This window comes from Littorina saxatilis, unplaced genomic scaffold, assembly GCF_037325665.1.
Source record: "Littorina saxatilis isolate snail1 unplaced genomic scaffold, US_GU_Lsax_2.0 scaffold_551, whole genome shotgun sequence".
NCBI classification, from domain to species: domain Eukaryota; kingdom Metazoa; phylum Mollusca; class Gastropoda; order Littorinimorpha; family Littorinidae; genus Littorina; species Littorina saxatilis.
The window spans coordinates 36669-59261 of NW_027128322.1; the positions used below are offsets into that span (position 1 = coordinate 36669).

Below are 22593 nucleotides of genomic sequence, written 5' to 3' on the forward strand. Positions count from 1 at the left end.
TTTATCTCACCCTCATTTTTGAATGTTGTTTTCACACACACACACACACACACACACACACACATACACACGCACACACACACACACACACACACACACACTCACTTTTGATCCCATTCCATGTATTGCGAAGACTTTATTCAGGGTTTTAGCTAGTACTTAAACATCCAATTTCAAAGCACAAGTCTGAGCTGAGAATAGATATGCATAAATGTGTAAAATAATGGTGATTTGTGATCAAAACACTTCACAGGGAAGCTTGTTTATATGTCTTATGTATGTGTCTTCCATCGCCCTGGCAACATCAGAACTCCACACCAGCCTGCAAAAGTATAAACATAAAGGGTGACACAAATGAAACAAATGCAGCCCATAAAAATGCTTAATACTTCTTGACCTGTTGACCTAGTTAGTTAATATTTGGCGATTATTAACTATATCTTATGCATGACAAAGGTCAACACAGTGGCGAGTTCACAGGTCAAATGGAGGGGTAATTTGGAACACTTTTGAGTTTTGATCTAGCTGTAATCTTCTTTTTTCAGCACATTTTCAACCAAAAAAAAAGGACTAAAACATTACGTCTCCAATGAGTTAACAAGATCGTAAGATTTTGTTGATCTTGTCCGAGTGGATTTTGTGTATACAAGTGTTATCTGATAGTTACCTTATTGCTTCATGTGTCATTAACGGTGTAACTGGTTGTCTGAGGGATGCATTGACTAAGATCTCATATATATGCTAGATGTCGAAAAACGACTCAAATTACCTGCCCTCGAAAGGGTGGTAACCAAGCTAAAAAAAAGACGCCATAGGAAATTAAGTAGCGTGGAAGGATGGGAGGGTATAAACTATGAGAATTGGGTAAGTATATTAATTATACGAAAATTTATTATTGAAATTTTCATTTGAATTACATAGTTTATACCCTCCAAAACTAACACTCTTAAATTCTTTAATGCTTAAATCGGGTTAATTAGTGTACGGCTCCATATAAAACCCGAAACGGTTGAGTCTATCCCCGAATTCGGATCCTTTTTGGAAAGAGCCCAAAAGACAGACCATTTCACCTACAACATTGTAACTTTTGGTATTGGTCATACCTAAGCTGAAATTAATGTACAGCAAATATACAGTGCAAAATGCCGTTAACGGTCTTGCAGGCAACTCAGTTAGCTATCCTGCCTATGCAACTGACTCACGAAGTCTCGCACACAGATAAACAAATGAGGGAAGGGGCCTGTGTCGTCTTCAACCAATAAACACACACACACACACATACACACACACACACACACACACACACACACACACACACACACACACACACACACACACACACACGCGCGCGCACTAAAGATGAATATTGCATATGCATAATGCAGAAGAAGACAACTTAATCTGATAATCTATAGATGTAGTGACTGGTGCAATATTTAACGAATTTAAAAGGACGACTCTGAAATGTATCATGTGAACCAACTTCTCAATAAACAAAATGAAGACCAGTTTAAAAAGTTACCTGTTTCATTTTGGAATGTTTTTGGTCCCATCACATCTCTGATGTACACTCCATAGACGCACTGTAGTAATAAAAAAAAACTGTTTAAGGAGAAAAAAGATTATGCAGGGAGGAAGAACAGTAAGAACAACAGAATCAGCAGCAACATTCACTAATCTTACTCCACATAACACATAACACTGAATCTCAGTGAAGAGTTAGTGATCCAAATATTTTAATTAAACAGAGAGACACAGAGAGATTGAGAAGGAGACAACAGCTATGTGCATGTGCGTGTGTGTTTGTGTGTGTGTGTGTGTGAGGGGAAATTTAGTCATTGAAAACTAAACACTTTCTACTCTTCAATATCAACAGTCATAGACATAAGATTAAGAGCCACTGGGAAAGTTGGACATGAACATGTATATGTTGCAGGTGAGGAGGGGGGGGGGGGGGGGGGGGGGGGGCTGGAGGGTCTTTGTTGTTTGTAGATCTATTATAACTTAGCACAAATTCCTGTTTTGTAACACTGTAATGTATAAGTTAGGGAGGCCCGGCGGCCATTTTCATTTTTAATGTTTTTTCCATAACTTTGGCCATTCATAAATCAACGAATTATGTCTTTATTCTTCTGAAATTTTGTAGATATGCTTAATATAATATTGTCTATGGGATCCGAAAATTTTAGGGATGTAGCTCTATTGGAAATTTAGTTAGGAAGCACCAAAGTCGGGGAAAATGTCCATCACACCAACCCCAGACCACCTTAGAAAAAGTTGTGCAGAGCACTAAACACAAAAAAAATTCTTTTTCATCAACTGTTTTATTAATTGTACTTATTGAATGTTAAAACGCATGTATACAGAAATTATTTGCGAAAAAAGTAGTTAATGAAGTCAATTTAGCCAAATTAAAAAATGGCCGACATCTTCTGAATACTCTATTTCTCAGATATGCAGATCTTCACTTTAACATGATTTATTCACCTAATATAAACTTATAATATATCAAATTAAAGGAAATTAGCTGCTCTTCATAGTTAAGACATATTCAATCAGATTTGATGGGGAAAAATATCAATTTTAGTTAGAATAATGAAAAAGTAAATATTACGTCACATAAAAATTCTTTCAAAAACCATTAAAAATAAAAAGTTTGTTCAAAGCAGAGACATCAACGGCAAGTCACAAGGATACTATTTGTTATATGGACCAAACTAAAAGAATAAAGTAACCAAATAAGTCTTTAAAAAAATTTAAAAAAAAAAAAAAGTTAAAAAAAATCAAACGGCGGATCTGTCAACTCAATTTAGCAGCACAACCAGTGCATAACTTTTTTTTTTAAATCACAAAAGGATAACACCTCCATCATGAAGTACATTAGAACTTTCAATAACATACAGTACTGTATGTGCAGCTTAATCACAGCTCGTTTTCATTCTCGCCGGCCTCAAACTGAAGATGTTTGGTGAGCACCTTACTCTTCTGCACTAGTCCTACAACTATCTTCTCGTGAACTTTCCTGTCAACAGTTCCTTGTTTGAGAGTTTTACTTTTAATCTTATCTCTCAGGAACTTCACCTTGGTTTCGAGTGCTAGAGTCTTTTTCTCCAGCAGTTTCCTCTCTTTTAGAATTCCCTTGCTGTCCTTTGACATAAAAGATGACAGTTCCTCAATCTTTTCTTCCAGAAAACTGTTCAATCTAAGCTGTCTGTCAAGTCGGTAGGCAAGCAACTCTTTTTCGATATTGCAGCTCACCAAATCCCTGTCGAATAAAGTCTTGCCTTGACGAAGAACAATCTCACAGTCACTCTCCGGCACGTCGACGGCACAAGGAGCAGGGATGGTTGAAGGGGCCGCAGGGGCTGGCTTCTCTGGAACAGCCACTATTCCATCTTGTTCAGAGATGCATTTTGACAAGACGTCAAGTTTCCACACGAAAGGCTGACACAAAAAGTCAAACAAGGCCGAGCAGTTCTTTTCAGTCGGTCGTCTGTTGTAGTTACTCACAAGCTTGACGTAAATCTTTTTCACACGCCCACACTTTGCTTGCACGGAAGTTGGAGACCTGGAGTTGAACGCCTGAGTGGTGAACTTCATCAGCCAGAAGTGAAGAACTTCCAAGTAGCGACTAAGACAGGAGTCGTCCGGAAGAGTAACTTTGCCACACTTCTCCACATTCTCAGCCGAGAGCGTGAGAGAGATGAAGTCCCCATTTGTGATGTCTCGCAGTGTGCCGCATTCTCCCCCAGTGGTCCTGATTCAGTTGTTAAGCAGCCGCTGAGAAAAGAGGTTCCAGGTACAAGTGAAAACTTGGTTCCAACAGCCTTCTGATCAGGGATGCAAACAATCTGAAAAACAAAAGAACATAAAACATAAAACAACTATATATATTCTCAAGCCTAAAAAAATATTAATAGAAACAAAACATTTTGTCTTTCTGTCTAATTAATCCACATACGACAGTGAAAAGATGTAATAATAATAATAATAATAAATGAGCATTTATATAGCGCAACATCATAACTTTACAATCATGCTCTTTGTGCTTGACACATTTAAAATTAAAACACAATTATACAAGCATTTACATCTACATTCATAGTCAACAACACTAAATTAAAAGCATACACCATCAAACATACATTACAAAAGATTCTTCCACTAACTAAGTAATAAAAACATGAATAAAATAGGTAGTGAAAAATCACTAAAACAACAAATACACTACATGTAGCAGTGTCTCCAGCTGTATGGTAGTATCCCAAAAAGAACAGGAGTTGATCCCTTATTTACCAATAGTAACAACAACAATTTAAATCATCTGCAGTCATGATTCATATTCAGCAAACTTCTTCTTCTACGTTCCCGGGTATTCAGCAAACAAAACTGGTACAGTACTCAGTAGCTATTGTGATATGACACGTTTCATTCCTGAAGTGCCACTCTGATCTATTAGATTTGTTACCATCCAGAAGAAAATATCAAATTTACAGATTTATTGTAAATATCTCATCAATCTTATGTTTAATGAGATTCAGGATGCGTTTACTTAAGCTTACTTTACAAAACAAAACACAGCTCGATCAGGGAAACCTCGGGGATTGTCCGACAGTGGTATCGCCCAAATACCGGGGATGATGATCTCCTCATCAAAATCGAATATGTTGCATCTAAGCCGATTTACAAACACAATTTAACCTTCGATAGGTTGAAACACTAGAACTTAGTTATAATTTGATTTTCATTCAAAACTAATGCATATTTCGACAGAGAAACAGTTCAGATTACATACCCACTCGACACCCCCACAGCAGTTAGTTGACTCGCCCGCCATAACACATTCTGCAGCGTGGAACACAGCAACTCAGTCTCCACTCGGCTTTGTTAGGAGTGCGATTGGACGCTCAAATTCTCGTCTTTAAAACGCTCGTGTTGAAAAACCGCTTCGATTACAAATGAGAAACTTTGGCACAAGAAAATTCAAGATGTTGACGATCAATACGCGATGCGTTGAACTTCGAACAATGAATGGAACAACTGTGACCTCTTCGTTTGAAAATGGTTTGTGTGTGATATGTTACAGTGCTTCCCATTGGTTCTTCGCTTGATATGACGTGTACAACGAGGAGATCTTTACTTCCGCCAAGTTTCATTGGTGAATTATTTATAGTTTGCAAACACGAACCAACCAAAAACAGGGTTGTTTCAGGATCGATTTAGAACAAAGCCGTGGCTTGGGGCCAAATCGCTGCACAGCAAGCCAGCGGCTAAGTCCGACGCACGCGCGCGACGCTTTGGGGCATTTTACACATCCAAATACAACTATGTTAACACATTTTTTGCACATCAAACTTAGATGAGTGTACTAAGATGACTATACTCAAGAGCAATCATACTTTATTTGTTTCTAATAAAAATTCAAATAAGCACAATTTTGAGTTGAAAACAGCTCTTTGTACTCTCTGCTTGACTGCCGGGGCCGCGGAGAGCGTGAGCCTCCCTATATAAGTAGAAATGACTGTGGAATAACTTTCTTCTGTTATATCAGTATGATTATTTGCAAAGTTACCCGGATCATTGTGGCATCCTCTTAATCCTATCACGTCTGAGACTTTAGTAGACGTGCCTGTAGAGGGAAGGGATGGGGGAAGGGGGTGGAGGGTGGGCATAGAGAGTGTCGGTGTAATATGAAGGAGGGAGGGGAGAACCATTGGTAAATAAAACTCTTATAATATCAACAGTTCTGAAACTATTTGAGCACGAGTTTCCCATTACCACACAAAGGTGCAGATAGCAACAGATGTTACACCGAGAGTGGGGGGGGGGGACTTTTAGAGGGTTAGTTGTTGGACTGTAGTATCTGTATAGCAGTGCTATGGGGTGAGGGTGGTGCTGGGGCGGAGTATGTATCGTATGTAACTTGAATTGGATATTAATAAGCATGATCACTCAGACTAGAGCTAAAAACGGTGTTAATCTTCACAGACATTACATAATATGAATTCACAAGCATGTACCTTTTGTTTTGCCCTTGAGTTTGGTAGAAGGCAATATTGAGTGTCGAACACAAGTTGCATTGATCACTGACACTGCGTCACCCTGCGGTCAATCTCCTCTGATCTGCAGATTGCACCTGCACAAACCCAAACAATGTTATGATCGCAAAAAGCCTGCATAGCCAATGGATCTAAGAACACAAACACTCGATGGATCTAATTAGAGAGTCTGCAAACGAGTCATTTTACGTTGGAAATTCAATGACAATCTGTCAGTCAATGAAGCAGATAGATCTGTCCCTGCGATTGTTTTTGCAAGCAGATACATGTTTGAACTTCACTTATCCCGTTATCATTCAACAAATTGATATCTTGCATGATGAATTTTGTGCCGAGGAGCTGAACAAACAATCAAAATCAAGCAAGTGGTACATTCAGAAGACAAACTTCAGTCGCAAAAAACAAACTGACGAGAAAGAACCTAGCTTAATTACTGCTGTATTGATTTCGGCCAAACCAACGCATTTACATACCGAAGTCATTCCTCCTTTGATTCCAATCATTGTACATGATCTTAATGCAAAAATATATACGAAAACGAGCTGATCGAAATGAGTAACATTGCACCTGCATTGACTGTACTGCAAAAGCGAAGGTCGTCTGCGACTGGAGATTTCGAAGTTGAACAGCAGCGTTTCTTCACACTCAGCTGTTGGCTTCCTCGGAAAAGTGAAAAGCGTGACTTGAAATCTAGCGGAAACCACATTCTATCTTTCCGTTTCGGTATTCTTGTGTAAAATCCATGAAAAAGTTCTTTCGAAAAAGGCGGCCGTCGTTATTTGGGATGCCACCTAGTGTCACACTACTATTTCCGGAGAAAGTGATGAGTGCGCTGATTGGCTGCACCGCTGCACCGGAGCCAAAAAATAGAAACGTGTCCTATTCCTTGCTCCGCACCGCACACACAACTTTCTCCACTCCTGCAACGGAAGTAGCGTCATCTCTCCGCCTGGTGCAGCCTACTCCACCCTTGCTCCGCTTGCTCCACCTGTGTGTGAGCCCCGCTTAAGACCACAACAGCAGGCAAGAGGAGAAATGGGATACAATGGACACTCTTCGATCAACTGGAAGACCTCGACTTTGCGGATGATCTTGCCCTCCTTTCCCACAACCATGCCCAAATGCAAGACAAGACTACTCACCTGGAGACAATATCAGCCGGTGTAGGACTCAAGATCAACAAGAGGAAAACCGAATTGATTAAGACCAACACCACAGCCGACAATCCGGTGGTGATCAATGGGGAGCCCATCAAGGAAGTGGAGTCCTTTGTTTACCTGGGGAGCGTCATTGACGGACAAGGAGGCTCGGACAGGGACGTCAAAGCAAGGATTGGGAAAGCACGGGGAGCCTTTGTCATGCTAAAGAAGATCTGGAGTTCCAAGGAGATTAGCCAAAGGACGAAGCTTCGGATCTTCAATTCAAACGTCAAGTCTGTTCTTCTCTATGGGTGTGAGACATGGAGGACAACAGAGACCATGCTGGGAAAGATCCAAATCTTTGTCAACACCTGCTTGAGGCGCATCCTAAACATCAGATGGACGGACAGAATCCGAAATGAAGACCTTTGGCAGAGAGCTGACCAGAAACCAGCGGCGCAGCAAATTCTCCGGAGGAAATGGGGCTGGATAGGGCACACCCTGAGAAAGCCAGCATCCAGTATCACGAGGCAAGCCCTGAAGTGGAATCCACAAGGGAAAAGGAAGAGAGGCCGGCCGCGCAACAGCTGGAGGCGAGACACTGAAGCAGAGATCAACAGGCAGGGGAAGACCTGGAGCCAGATCGAAAGGGCAGCCCAGGACCGTGTCGGATGGAGAATTGTCGTCGATGGCCTATGCTCCCCCGGGGGTTCATAATGGCCTAAGTAAGTAAGCGGGGGTCGCTATAGGCCCCTGCCAGGGGGTCAGGGGACAAGGCCCCCTGAAGCTGAGGGTTTTGGGCATTTTCCACACCTAAAACGTGCACCAGAAGACACCATAACTTTACAAAACAGTGCACTTGAAGCTGCAGTAATTTCTCACCAATGTGTTCAAAATCGTTAACAGAGAGCTCCACTGTGTCAAAGAAACTACAATGGGAAGAAGGATAACTTCCTCATTGGGCATGCTTAGAAATGAGAATGGCTAAATACGAGTTATTCCCCTTTGCTACATGCTGACCAGGCTGTCTCCTGCTTTGTCATGACTAGTACAGTCGATCTTTCTCATGCTGTGACTTGCTTTATTTTCACATTTTCGGTATTTAAAACAGCAAACACACACACACACACACATACACTGAAGAAGTTTCCATTCTGATTCGGTTATTTTATTTGGTGCTATATGTTTGCTTCACATTGTTTCTTCTTTTACATTGCTTTAGGTATCCCAATTCGCTAAACACATCCATAATGCATGCATGGCTCATTCGAAAGAGGGCAACTGAATAACTGATGCCCAATAGCAATAAATACTGAACAACTGAACAATAAATAGCAATAAATGATGACAGCGCCAAGTTTTTAAGTACAAAGTGAAATCATGTGACTGGACAAAGGCACAATTACAAAATACAAATAAAAAAATCGAGGCTCATTTTAAATTAAGTTCTCAGCTCATGGGGAAGCATAAGGTGACCCTAGAAACCGAAATTAGGAGACCTCCCGCCCCCAGGGCAGACTACAAAAAAAAGGGGGAGGGGGGGGGGGCTAATTTGTGAAAAAGTATAAAAGGAATCGAAAACTGTATACATGTATTTAGTTAATACCCCAAAAATTGTATAGTATATACAATGTCAGACCCTAAAGAAAGTTTGTTAGTCTTTGCTTAGGCAAAACAAAGCAAAATAGCCTGTTTACGGTATCCCGACCAACCCTATTTTTCTAGACCAACCCTAGACTTTTTTTTTGGCATTTGGAAAAAAAGAAAAAGAAAAAAAAATCAATTTTGTTCCTGTTTTTTTGCAAAATAATTTAAAAAGATGGTTATAAAATTTTTTTAAGAAAAGCCGACCTACCGACCCTCTTTTTGTGTGCCTATGTTACTGTAAACAGACTAAAAGGTACATCAGAAACAACACACCAGGGAGGGTCCAAAATTGTATCAAAATATAGATGGTAGGGAATTCAAAATAAAAAAGACAATAGACAAAACATGTACTTCGGCTCATAGAGCCTTCTTTAATTTTTGACTCATTAAGTCCATGCTCCGAGAGTCCTTTTTTTAATTTTGAATTGCCTACCATCTATTTTTTTTATACAATTTTGGACCCTCTTTGTACGGAGAGAGTTGGCAATTGTTAATCACATTCTCTCATCTCATTGACTCTCCTTCAGCTCCTTGGTAACATGCGTTCCCGTCTCTGCCAGGATTGGACACAGCAGCAGATAACCGGTAAATATGTAACAGGCATAAATGGCAAAATAGCTCGCCTCGCCTGATAATATATGAGACAACTGTTCTACTACAAAGTCTTTCTTGGGAGGCTTGGCTAATTTACTCGCTCGTTTTACACGGGGTTCCATCGTTTTCTTTTCTAATCGGAAAACCTTGCTCCTCAGTTTGTTGACCTTCTGCCAAAGTTCCGCTTCACGAGGGGATGGGGAAGATGACGACTTTGATGCTTTACATCCTATGTCCTCCAGGATCGCCTGAATGTCATCTAAAAAAGAAAACACACATAAAATAACATAACCATAACAAGTTACAACCTGGAAGAAATTAAAACACGTGTAATTAAATCACAAAATGAAAATAAACAATAGCGTAGGAAGGCAGGCCAGAAATGAAGTGTATTAGCAACTATGGATACGATGTGGAACAATGATGGAATTGACCTTGTTTGGTACTGAATGGGTGAGGCCATTAGAACTGTACCCACGGAATACGCGCTATATAAGCTTCATATTGATTGATTGATTGATTGATTGATTAGGACAACAGTACCAGGTAAACTCCTCACACACCATGCCTCTTTCTTTCTTTCTTTATTTGGTGTTTAACGTCGTTTTCAACCACGAAGCTTATATCGCGACGGGGAAAGGGGGGGTGGGGGGGGGGGGAGATGGGAATAGAGCCACTTAATTGTTTCTTGTTACACCATGCCTCTAACAGGATATGTTTCCCATCTTTACGTGTTGGAACTACAGGTACAATTTCATCCATCCATGCATCCGCCCTATACAGCTTCTTCTTCTTCTTCTTCTTCTTCTGCGCTTGTGGGCTGAAACTCCCACGTGCACTCATTTTTTTTGCACAAGTGGAATTTTACGTGTATGATCGTTTTTACCCCGCCATTTAGGCAGCCACACGCCGCTTTCGGAGGAAGCGTGCGGGGTATTTTTGTGTTTCTAAAACCCACCGAACTCTGACATGGATTACAGGATCTTTTTCGTGCGTACTTGGTCTTGTGCTTGCGTGTACACATGAAGGGGGATAAGTAACTAGCAGGTCTGCACATAAGTTGACCTGGGAGATCGGAAACATCTCCACACTTAACCCACCAGGCGGCCGCGACCGGGATTCGAACCCTCGACCTTCCGAGTTAATAGACCGACGTCTTACCACCCCGCCACAGCGCCCGTCACCCTATACAGCAATTATCAACTATGTAATGGATGGGTTTAAACATTTTTTGATGTCAGGGTGTTCTTCATGGTTAAAAATCTCTTACCTGGTTGAACAATTTGTGCATCAGGCGACAGGTCGGTGCTGGCTTCATTTGTAGCTACCCTTTGCGATGGTGGCTTCCTCCCACTAGCAACCTGCAAATGCACAGCTCTTTAACTGACAAACTCACAATCAACACCCAGTCACAATGAAACAATTCTCCCAATTTCATGGCATTGGTCTTAGGCCACACAAAAAAGTGTATGTTTCTCGTAAGGCAAAACAAAAAATAATCTGTTTACAGTATCCGGACCGACCCTATTTTTTTCCCACCGGCCCTAGACTTTTTTGGGGCATTAAAAAATGAAATTAAAATATTCAGATGGCTAAAATACAAAAATAAAAAGCCGACCTACCGACGCTATTTTTGGGGGGCCTATGTTACCTTAAAAAGACTTTTTTTGTGGCCTAACATGACTAAAGGTGGAGATTTTTTTTCTAAACTTTTTTTTTTAAACCATCTTTTTAACTTATTTTGTTGAAAAACAGGAAAACAATTGATTTTCGAATACCCCTTTTATTTTTGAAAATGCAAAATAAAAGTCTAGGGTCGTCGGGAAAACATAGGTAGGGTCAGGTGACCAGAAACATACAACTTTTTTGTTGTTGACGCCGACCCTATACTTTTTTTTGCCATTTGGGGCTGTTTTTTGGCAAAATAAGTTCATCATATCATCATAATCAAGACGTCGATCCAAAATAAGTAACTTTTTTTTGTTGGTCTTATCATTTTTTTGCGCTAAATGCAAACAGGCATTATTTGATGGGAACAATGCTGGGTTTTTTCAATTCTTACATCAGCCTCAAACTTGTCATTACTCAACCTGCATTTAATAGTGTGCTTCATTGGTTTGCAAAAACCTAAAACCAATAAATAAATAACCTTCGGTGGTGGATTGGGCACTGCAAACAATGTCGGGACAGCATTCCACACAAGTGATCCTCTTAGCAGGATTGTTTTACTGGTTGGCCTCAAAGTGATCTGTACAAAGCTTGAGACCTTGAACATCAGCTGGCTGCAGCTTTTCAAAGTCCTCTCGCCTTGTGAATTACATCCATATTCTGCACCTAGTTTGACAATAAAAACAACAATGTTATTGTTAAACTAAGCAAAAAGGAAAGACAAAAAATAAATCAGATCTTCAGTCTAAATCTAACGCTCTGCCTGATCACAAAACGGATGAGTGATGTACCTTTGTACTGTAGTTTTCCCGTAAGCAAGGTTTGATAAAGATTTCGGCAAATATGCCCACGGTTAGTTTGTCATCAAGTGTAAACTGTTGTTTTGTACTGACTGCTGACTCACACTCACAGTCGTAAGTACAGTGTACACATGCACACACAGGTACACACGCAGACACACGCGTACATAGTACAGCTAGTACAGAAATCTCAGGATGAACCGATCCATGCTATGTTTGTAATATTTCATTTGCATATTAGTTCTATAAATACTGTAGTATCATAGCAGACAAAAATGCCCAGAGACAGTTGGCTTATCTGAGTGAGTTGACTCGAGCCATTGCATTCTCAGTCATTCTGAAGAAGGTAAACCTGATGAAATAATCACTGCACAACCCACCTTTTTTCTTCTTTAGGGAACTTGTGGAAAGTTTTCCCGAAGCAGCTCTGTTTGTAACGGGCGTTCTTGCAACAAAAAGCCGAGCACAATTTACCACCACCTCGCACGCGATCGGTACCTACGCGATCCGCCATTTTGTTTTCGCCGTCAGCATGTGACTAGGGACGATAACCCACAAACACTTTTTCGCATTTTCTTCGCAAGTTCCACGTCTTCCTTATGTACAGTGTTTGACTGTGTGTTCGTTTTAGACTTTGCCTTTCGTCAACCAGATCGAAGTCTTCACTCTCTCCTCAAGCCAACCAAAATTCCATTTGTTTTTCACACTTGAGTCGATTTCGGCCGCAAGGGCCTTATCGCTTTTCATAATTCGTCGATGCATGGTGACTAAAATGACGCGTGGTCTAGCAACTGCACGATCCGTAAAAACAAAGAAAGCGTTCGGAAATCTTCGGCAAATTCCGGAACAAGCATAAAACCACTTGCACGGCTGTTTCCGACAGCATTCTTATCATCCTCGGGTTCTACTCGGCAAATTTCGTACATGCAACATTCAGTCCAAATAAGAATACGCCAATTGAGAATAAACTATCGCCGATGGAAGCTGTTACGCGGATTTCATCCCGTACATCCCCAAATTTTCTCAACAGATTTACACCGATCTCAGAAATGAGCCTGGGGCTCATCAAAAAGGCGGATTTCCGCCAAACGGTGGAAGATTCTCTTACCTGATGTAAAATATTATATATTCATTTGGACAATTTGATGAAACGCCATGCCAAGGCTACCTGGACAGCAACTGGAGGAATGTGACTGACCATGCAACACCCACTCTTTCTGTGTGCTATGCTGACCAGTTCACTTAAAAAGTGTGCGGTCAAACAAATGAAGAATCAAGTGCAACTGTGTAAATTATTTTGTGTCAAATGCATTTTTGCATCAATTCCTCTCTGTTTGATGTGAATTGTGAATCTGTTTTTCTCCCTGAGCCCAGAAAAGGGAAGCAGTGGAAGTACACCTTCAACATAGTTTGTCGTGTGAGAATGTTTGTGTTAATATTCACGATGTGAGGCAAGTGACTGGCTGCGGCTAGGTCACAAGTGTCTTTTGATTCACAGACCTTATCAGACTAGAGGGGACCATTAGGAACCTAAAGAGAATGCAGCCTAAAAAGAATGCGACCTAAGGCAGTCAACACTCACTCAGTTCAGGAACAGCGGCCGGTTGAGGTTGTGCGATGGACGGAGCTGGCATGGTGGGCGTTGGCTGGGAGATGACTCGAGGGGTTGGGGGTTGGGTCAAGGTCACAGTCTGACCTCTTGTCTGACCACCGGGCTGGATGACAATGGTGCCTCCACCAGGACGAGGCAAAGTTGTCGTTACAGGCTATGGGAAAACAATTTTAAATTGAATTGTCAATAAGATGTGCAACTATATGGAGAATCAAGAAGGGCAAAGCCCATACGACTCACATGCTTGACCTTGACCTTTACATGACCTTGACCTTCAGGACGTCCGGACGGACTCCTCGGGTGAGTACATAGACTCACTTTTGCTTCGCATGTGAGTCAAAAAACAAGTAACAATGGTGCCACAGAGAAATCAGGAACTTATTTGGATTCACAGTTTAATGAACATCTAGTGCCCTCTAGGGGCATGGAGAAAACTGGTAACAATGGAACCCCCATTTTAAGACCCCTAATCTAAGACTCCCTCCTTTTTAAGACCTTGTTTCTCCGAATTTCTGTTCATAATCTCTGAAAAAACACTAAAATTACCCCCATTTTAACTTATTTAAGACCCGATTTTCTCAGATATATGGAGGTCTTAACAAGTCGCGTAAGGCGAAAATACAACATTTAGTCAAGCTCAGTCGAACTCACAGAATGAAACTGAACGCATTGCTTTTTTTCCGCAAGACCGTACACTCGTAGCATCGTCTGTCCACCGCTCGTGGCAAAGGCAGTGAAATTAACAATCCAGAAAAGCGCGGTAGCGGTTGCGCTGAGGAGGATAGCCCGCTTTTCTATACAGCAGTCCCTGCAATGTACGGCCCCCGGCGTGAGCGGACACCTGACATGTACGGACACATTTGCTCGGCACGGAGTGTTTTCCTTCTATATTTGCCCCCCCCTTAAACGGACACCTGCAAAACGTGGACGCGGACACTCATTTTCGGTCCCAACAGCAGGTCATACCTCCAATGTACGGACAGACCATCGTCAGATTTTCACCACAACAAAATCGATAACAGAGCTGAGCAGTCCGGTTCTTGGTACAAAGATCACAGCCGCAATGGCGTGATGACAGTCACTGATAACTTGAGTGCACGTGTACCCATCACTGAGGAGGGGGGGTAGTTTTGGTCAGGAGTGGAGTACATGCGAAGATGCCAACATGAAACTGCACTGAGCTCTTTATTCTTGTCTGTTGGACGTAAACAACAGAAACCACAGTCGATGAAGGTCCTGAGCGAAAGTGAGTGAAAAACCGGCCACAGTTCTCAGCATCGTGTGTCTGTGTGTAGGCCTAACCTCTTTCATTGACAAGATACTCTTGTTTCCCCTCAGCCTTGACCAGTGAGTCGGTTGCCTAATCTATGAACCCTTCAGTTGTCTTGCTTTGTCAAAAGTTACGACACTGTCAACTGGTTTTGCTCTGAGTGAACAGTGCAGCTGGCCTCTCTGGCCACAGCCCCCAACAGTACATGGCTGGAGGGAGGGAGAGAGAGAGGAAGGGAGGGGGGGTGGAGGGTAGCTGGCTAAACTCTGTGGGGTGTCCGGTTTCACTGCATGTCAGCAGGAAGAGCATTGGAGAGAAATAGAGAGGTGTACTCTTCCACACAATTTCCAAGCATCAGTTGTCACGGCTTGGGGTAGGCATTAGTGAGGGAGAATGGGAGCTGTGTTATGTACAGTGTATTTCCGACTGAAGAGTGAAAAGTCACTGCCATGCCACATGATCGGCATGCAGTCAATAAAGCCAGACAAGAAAAAAATAAATTACATGATTATGACATGCAGCTCTATCTGCTGCTATTCATTCAAACTGGTTTTCAAGCTTATTCTTGCAAAGCATCTGCACACGCTCCTCTGTGCTGTGTTTGTGTGGCTGCTTTCGTATGTCAGTGCATGGTGAGTGTGTTCACTGCCTTGAGGATTTATTTTATCTCTTCTTTTCAACACTTTTCATACAAATCCTTGTTATTGTTTAGTAGCCACAAGAAGTGATTATCATAGACTCAATCCTGTTGTTTGTGTGTCTCTGTGTGAGTGTATGGGGGAGGGGGTGGTGTGTCACCCCTCCCGTGACCGGACACCTGCAATGTACGGACAGTTTTGCTATGGCCCAAGGGTGTCCCTTCATGAGAGGGACTGCTGTATCTCTATTCTTTTTAACTTTCTGAGCGTGTTTTTAATCCAAACATATCATATCTATATGTTTTTGGAATCAGGAACCGACAAGGAATAAGATGAAATTGTTTTTAAGGGCAGACCGGGTAGGCAAAATGAGGTTTTTTTGGTCTCATCCACCTTTTTGGGGTTGCATTTTTCACACCTTTGAACATCCTGGAATGCATTCAATAATCTGCTTTTGTCATTTTAGACATGTATTCATGTAAATAAAACCATTTTCAAACCGATGTTTTGTTGTTTTTGTCTGTGTTTTATCCAAAAAATGGTCTACTTTGGATACTCCGTGCTGGTAAATGTGCGCACATGACATGACCCTTCGCTGTTCAAACTGTGTGGAAATTTCCGTTCTTCAAGATGACGTCATCACCGTTGGGGAATTTCCGTTGACATAGGCACAAAGAGAGAGAATCCGTTCCAACCGAAACCCCGGAATTAATATATGCAAATATATGTAGGTCAAAGGCATTTGGCGCAAGCGCAGTAGACAACTTATCAGTCCCCCGGTGTCAACAAATCCATGACTTTTTCACCGATTCAGCAGCATTTTTCAAAGTTTTGAGCTGCGGAGAACAACCCTAACATTGGAAATGTTCGGCATAGTGGCAAGAAATATCAGAGAAAGATGAACCAGCAGCAGCGAACAGTAGAAGGAAGTAACAACACTCCGAAATGAACCAACATGATCGAATTGAAGCAGACGACATTCTAAGATTCTTGACTCGACGAGGTGGGTTTTGCTTCTTTCTCTTTTCGATCTTGTTTGTTTGACAACGTGATTTATTGCACATTGTTATGTTGTTGTTGTTGTAAGAATGTGTTAGGGTTTGCAGGTAAATGATAAACAGTTTGTGTCTGAAGTATTTTGCGGGTTTCTTGATCCAATTTACTGACCATGCCGCCGCCGCAACCCCCTCCCCCCCCGCCCCTCCCTCCCTCGATCATCTCTGTGATATCGTCTTCACAACCCCTATTTTATTGTTCTTCGCTGGCCAGTCCTTGAGAGCTTACTATGGTGTAACATGTCATCATTATTCTTTGTCTGTGGTCAAACTGAGAAGCAGCATCTGAGCGATGTACGACTGACACAGTTTCTGTTTCTGGTCATTGACCGTAGGAAAATAAGTACCCTACTAGAGAGCGTTCTCTAATTCTAAAGGATTGGTTTACACCAGCATGGCTGACCAACCTATCATTGACAGCAATATTGTTGTCAAATCTTTTCCATTAACTAAGGAATAAAAAAAATAGATCCAATTTACTTCACCAAAGAAAAAAAAAGAGTTAAACTAAAGGACTGGGGATGCAACTCATGAATCAAAAGCATAAAGATCACCTGCAAACAGTGCTAGGTTTAGGAAATCTGAAAATGTATACACACACACAGAACACACACACACACACACACACACACACACACACACACACACACACACACACACACAAAACAGACAAGAAACAAGCAAATACATAGCAAGTGTGATGAAATGAATTAATTTTAAAAGAAAAATATGAAAAGAAAGGAAGAAAGAAAGAAAATAATTCAGCTAGTTTCAGTATTAGTTCCTGTGTGTATCATTGTATGTGATTGTGTGGTTACTCAAATCCCATTGTAAACTTGACATGTAAATTTTGTGATAGGGGCTGGTACAGGGTGACACAAAAAAAACAGATCTATCCCACCAAAAGTTTAATATTTTCTGAAATAATCAGCCGATTCTTTTATTTTTTCAGGTGAGCCAAGCTGAAATGATGTTCTAACAGCCCACCAAGTTTGAGCTTCAAGATGTCATGGACAACGGAGCATAAGACATTTATAGTCGAGGCCTATTTTCGGTCGAATTCTATCCAGACTGGTCAGCCGCAGATGTGACCCAGAGTGGTCCCCCTATTCACCGGACTTGAACCCCCCAGATTTTTATCTGTGGGGGTACCTCAAGGACAGGGTATATGGCAACAACCCCCAGACCATCCCTGATCTTAAGGCAGCAATAACAGCAGCTGTAAGAGCGATCCCACATCTGCGGCTGACCAGTCTGGATAGAATTCGACCGAAAATAGGCCTCGACTATAAATGTCTTATGCTCCGTTGTCCATGACATCTTGAAGCTCAAACTTGGTGGGCTGTTAGAACATCATTTCAGCTTGGCTCACCTGAAAAAATAAAAGAATCGGCTGATTATTTCAGAAAATATTAAACTTTTGGTGGGCTCTGTTTTTTTTGTGTCACCCTGTATGTATATGAGATAACCTTCTGTGAGGTTTAGTGTGTGACAGGGTGAGAATACTTTGATTTCTTTTGCTTTTTCGTGGCTGCTTTTATTTTCAATTATTTATCATTATATATATTAAAACATACACTTTTTTGTCATTAAGTTGTGTGTGTTTGGGTATTAATAAGTAGTGCAAATCCACATGTAATGAGTATGAGTCACTGTTAAATTAATGAATGTCTTTTGTGTGTGTGTGTGTGTGTGTGTGTTCGTCAACCGACATATGTGGGTACGAGCCGCTGAGGTGGTTGTAAGAAAACCCGCCTGGTTCAGTGGTTGGGGGCTGATTGGGATTTCTGATTTACCGGCCTAGCCAAAAAGTTGAGGTACACCCCATGTAACATGGTCATTTGCAAAATAAAGTACAAGCACTTGTTGACGTTTATATTGAGTCTTAAAATTTGCAGCTTATTACAAACAAAAAACATGGACAGTTGCTACAATATCATCTCTGAATCGGCACCTGCCTATCTTTCTGAACTGGTCTCTCTCTACACTCCCTCTCGCACCCTTCGTTCTTCTGATGATGCTCGACTTCTCTGTCAAGGTCGCTTTAAACGCAAGGCTCATGGCTTCCGCACGTTTTCGTATTATGGACCTCAGTTATGGAATTCACTCCCCTTTCAATTACGTCACTCTCCATCCATTTCATCTTTTAAGTCCAATTTGAAAACTCACTTGTTCCAACAACACTACGGATAGTTCCTTAGTATAGAGTCTGGGGATGTGAGATGTGCATGATGTGTTGTTTGAATCTGACAGTGATTGTATGATTTTTGTATACATGTATTGTTGTCACGCGCTTTGAACTTCTGATAAGGCGCTTTATAAATGCCCGTTATTATTATTATTATTATTATTATCAAATATTAAATCAGTGTTTGTGTATTTATTAGGTTGGAGCAAGGGGAGAACCAGTCCTCCTGTGGTGGCAGCGAGGAGAAAGATTGACCTGATGGAAAAGTTTGCTAAACCGGAACTACCCTCTTCCACAGCAGAAACATCAGCTTTGCCATCTTCTGACCAACCATAAGAAGATACAGATACTTTGCCATCTTCTGACCCATCACAAGCAGATATGGATACTGGTACTGTGCAACGTCACTCCGCTGACATGTGTTGGGCTTTTGTCAACATTGATCAGCTCAATCTATTGCTGAAAGGTCTATATCCTGTACTGAATGCTTGTCTGATAGCAGTCTGATTATGAAAGAAGGTGATGCATCAGCCCAAGGATTTGCACAGGCCCTGCATCTGGAGTGCATATGAGTGTCCATTCAAGTCTGCAGTTGTTTACTCTTCTCCCGGTGTTTGCAACGCTTCGGGTGGTAAAGTTGCATTTAAAATAATCCGCGTATGACCATGTTGGTACATGGAAAGGGACATTCAGCTTTACAGAAATTTGCTGCAGTGTTAGGATTGAGCACAGAAATACTGTAATTAAAATGTTGCAACTTTTGAATGGCTTGATAGCTTTGTTCCATTTGTGTATATATAATTATGTAATGCTGTTGATGATTTGTGAAGCATCATTTCTATGCAATGGAATAAGAAATCAGTGCATCCGTTGGGTTTTTATGAGTCTGACAGTTTGGTTCTGATCAATATTTTCATATCAGCACAAACACAGATAATTGACTTTTTTAATGTTTTCATATGATTTTTTTTTAAATTAAAAAAATCTGATAATTTGATTATCAAATCATTTCCCCTTCATAGTTAAAGTGTTATTCTGGTTAAAAAAAACCACCCCATTAATTCAAGCTCTTCTGTGGTACTAGTTTACCGGGGTACTAGTGAGACTCTTTTACATGCTGTTTTCTCTACATGTAATTTGAGACAAAATGTGGTAATTAAAATGTTGTAACTTTTGAATGGCTAGATGGATTTGTTCCAATTTTGTATATGTTGTTTATGATTTGTGAAGCACCATTTCTGTGCATGGAATAAGAATACAGTGGATTCCTTGTGTTTTTATGAGTCCGACAGTTTCGTTTTGATTCATATCTGCACTAACATAGATGAGTTTTCAAATGATTTTTAAAAAAAAGTCCGGATAATTTGATCGTCAAATCATTTCCCCATCATAGTAAAGTGGTCATTCTGATAAAAACATATGAATTCAGGGTGCACTGTGCTACTTGTTTTTGTATGTACTGGTTCAAATCTTTAAAATGCTGTTTTCTCTGAATGTAATTTTCAGACAAAACGCTACAATTAAAATGTTGCAACTTTTGAAAGGCTTGATGGATTTGTTCAGTTTTTGTATATGTTGTTTATGAGTTGTACAGCATCAGTTCTGTGCATGGAATAAGAGTTCAGAGTATTGGTTGGGTTTTTATGAGTCTGACAGTTAGGATCTCATGTATTTTTCTTATCAGAACTGAACCGGTAACTGAAAATGCTAAATTAAAATAATATATTGCTTAGAAATGCTTTTCGATGCACAGAATTATTAAACACACACATATTGCTGCAAAGAAGAAAAATTGGATCAAAACATGCACTGGTTCACAAACTGCAACATTTTAAAAAAAGCACATTTTATAACGTTTTTTTCACATTTTGGTGAATAAAACCCCCAAAAATTGCTTTTCACTCAAAATTTAAAATGGTTTCCCTTAATTAGGTTATTCTGCTTGCAAAAATCAAACAAGCAGCAAGCTGTTTCCAAAATAAATAAAAAAAGTGCCCGCCTACCCTGTCTCCCCTTAAATCGATTTCGGAAATTTAATTTTAATCATAATTTTTATATTTTTATTTTTCAGAGCTTGTTTTTAATCCAAATATAACATAATTATATGTTTTTGGAATCAGAAAATGATGAAGAATACGATAAATGTAATTTTGGATCGTTTTATAAAAAATAATTTTCATTACAATTTTCAGATTATTAATGACCAAAGTCATTAATTAATTTTTAAGCCTCCAAGCTGAAATGCAATACCAAAGTCCGGCCTTCGTCGAAGATTGCTTTGCCAAAATTTCAATCAATTTTATTGAAAAATGAGGGTGTGACAGTGCCACCTCAACTTTTGCAAAATGCCGGATATGACGTCATCAAAAACATTTATCGAAAAAATGAAAAAAACGTCTGGGGATATCATACCCAGGAACTCTCATGACAATGTCATACAGATCGGTCCAGTAGTCTACTCTGAATCGCTCTACACACACACACACACAACTTGACTAAATGTAAAAAGGGGGTTCCACTGTACGTACTGACTTATTTAGATACAAATACTAACGGAAACTTCAGTGATGGTATTTTCAGTGCATGTTGTCACCACAAAGGCAATTTAAAGGAATAACCAGAGAACTAATACTAGTTCTGTGAGGTGAGACCCCTCTGATGGGAGGACAGGCCACACTTAGGACGCTTTTGACTGTTCCCAAGGGTGTCCCTTCAATCACAGGTACGGTACCACTATATTACATAGAATCTCTAACTCACCCGCTGCATTTTCATGCCGGTGGACGTGGTAATGGGCACGGAGGTGGTGGTGATGATGTTGGGGTGGAGGGAGGTGCCCCCAGGCTGACCTGGTCCCCCCGTCTGGACGATCATCAGCTGACCTTGCTCGTTCCGCATCAACATCGTCCCGTGTGGGATTGTCACTGGGTTCTGTTGAGTTCACATACCGTGTTTGAAGGAAAGTAGATTTTTCTTTTACTCACAGTACAAAAAACAAAATAATGGTGCACACTCTCCCCTCACACCCGATATGTTATGTTCAAATCCAGTAAATACCAACGGAATGAACATTTCAATTCTGAATAAATTCACAACAAAATTCAATTTTTGTTTCAGTTTTGAGTAAGAAAAGGCTGTGAAAAAAGTAGAAAAATGTTGTTTGGTTAATGCTCTAGCCACAAAAGTTTCCGGGGTCATAAGGCGCGACTTTTTTCATCGAGTTCGACCCCTGCGTCTTGTATAACAAAGCATCTAATCCGTGTATGAAATAGGAAAAAAATCAAAGAGACCGCCAGAGTACCAGTCAAACAACTTGTGATAATGCATGTTTCAGCTACTAGGTACTGCCCTGCCTTTGATCTGGCCGCACACACAGAGCACACAGATTTCCACTCTGTTAAACTCGGTCACTGACCGGTCACTGACCCCGGTGCAGGAAGTGTTTCCTCTCTCAGATATGACAGGGGAACCACCTCTCATGGCTAAAACTGGGTCATTGACCCCTGGGAAGAAGGTCGTGTCTATAAACAAGGCCACCCAGCTATCACAATGCCTTTGGCCGCACACACAGAGCACACATATTTTCACTCAGTTAAAGTCGGTCACTGACCCCGGTGCAGGAAGTGTTTCCTCTCTCAGATATGACAGGGGAACCACCTCTCATGGCAAAAACTGGGTCATTGACCCCTGGGAAGAAGGTCGTGTCTATAAACAATGGACCTGTCTTTGATCTCGCCGGCTTATTTTCATTCTTCCACCGTTTGTTACCGGTATACTTTTTCAATTTTGGTGCGCCCTATCGGCCCCCTGCGTCCAATGGGTGACTGGATTACAATTTTTTTTAAAAAGAAGGGGGTGCGTCTTGTATAACGAAGCGCCTTGTCACCCGGAAAGTACGGTAGTTAAAGTCTTAAAAGGCACAC

At 40.9% G+C, this 22593-nt stretch overlaps 1 protein-coding gene and 2 long non-coding RNA genes across 4 annotated transcripts in view; 1 reads left to right on the forward strand and 2 right to left on the reverse strand.

Moving 5' to 3' along the window:
- The window catches only part of LOC138956683 (transcription initiation factor TFIID subunit 4-like), a gene marked incomplete at its 5' end in the record, with an annotated part of 79646 nt that overhangs the window by 33818 nt on the left and 23235 nt on the right, over positions 1-22593 (reverse strand). For both annotated transcript variants that reach the window (XM_070327981.1, XM_070327980.1), the window contains 2 exon segments: positions 13490-13673; positions 21431-21601. In XM_070327981.1, coding sequence (XP_070184082.1) covers positions 13490-13673; positions 21431-21601 — 355 coding nt within the window.
- LOC138956684 (uncharacterized) lies at positions 122-7073 on the reverse strand. Its single transcript, XR_011452751.1, has 4 exons — positions 6627-7073; positions 6021-6136; positions 1523-1583; positions 122-322 (listed from the first exon to the last, which is right to left on the reverse strand). It is a non-coding gene; the product is annotated as an uncharacterized lncRNA (long non-coding RNA).
- LOC138956681 (uncharacterized) lies at positions 15967-20213 on the forward strand. Its single transcript, XR_011452749.1, has 2 exons — positions 15967-16430; positions 18870-20213. It is a non-coding gene; the product is annotated as an uncharacterized lncRNA (long non-coding RNA).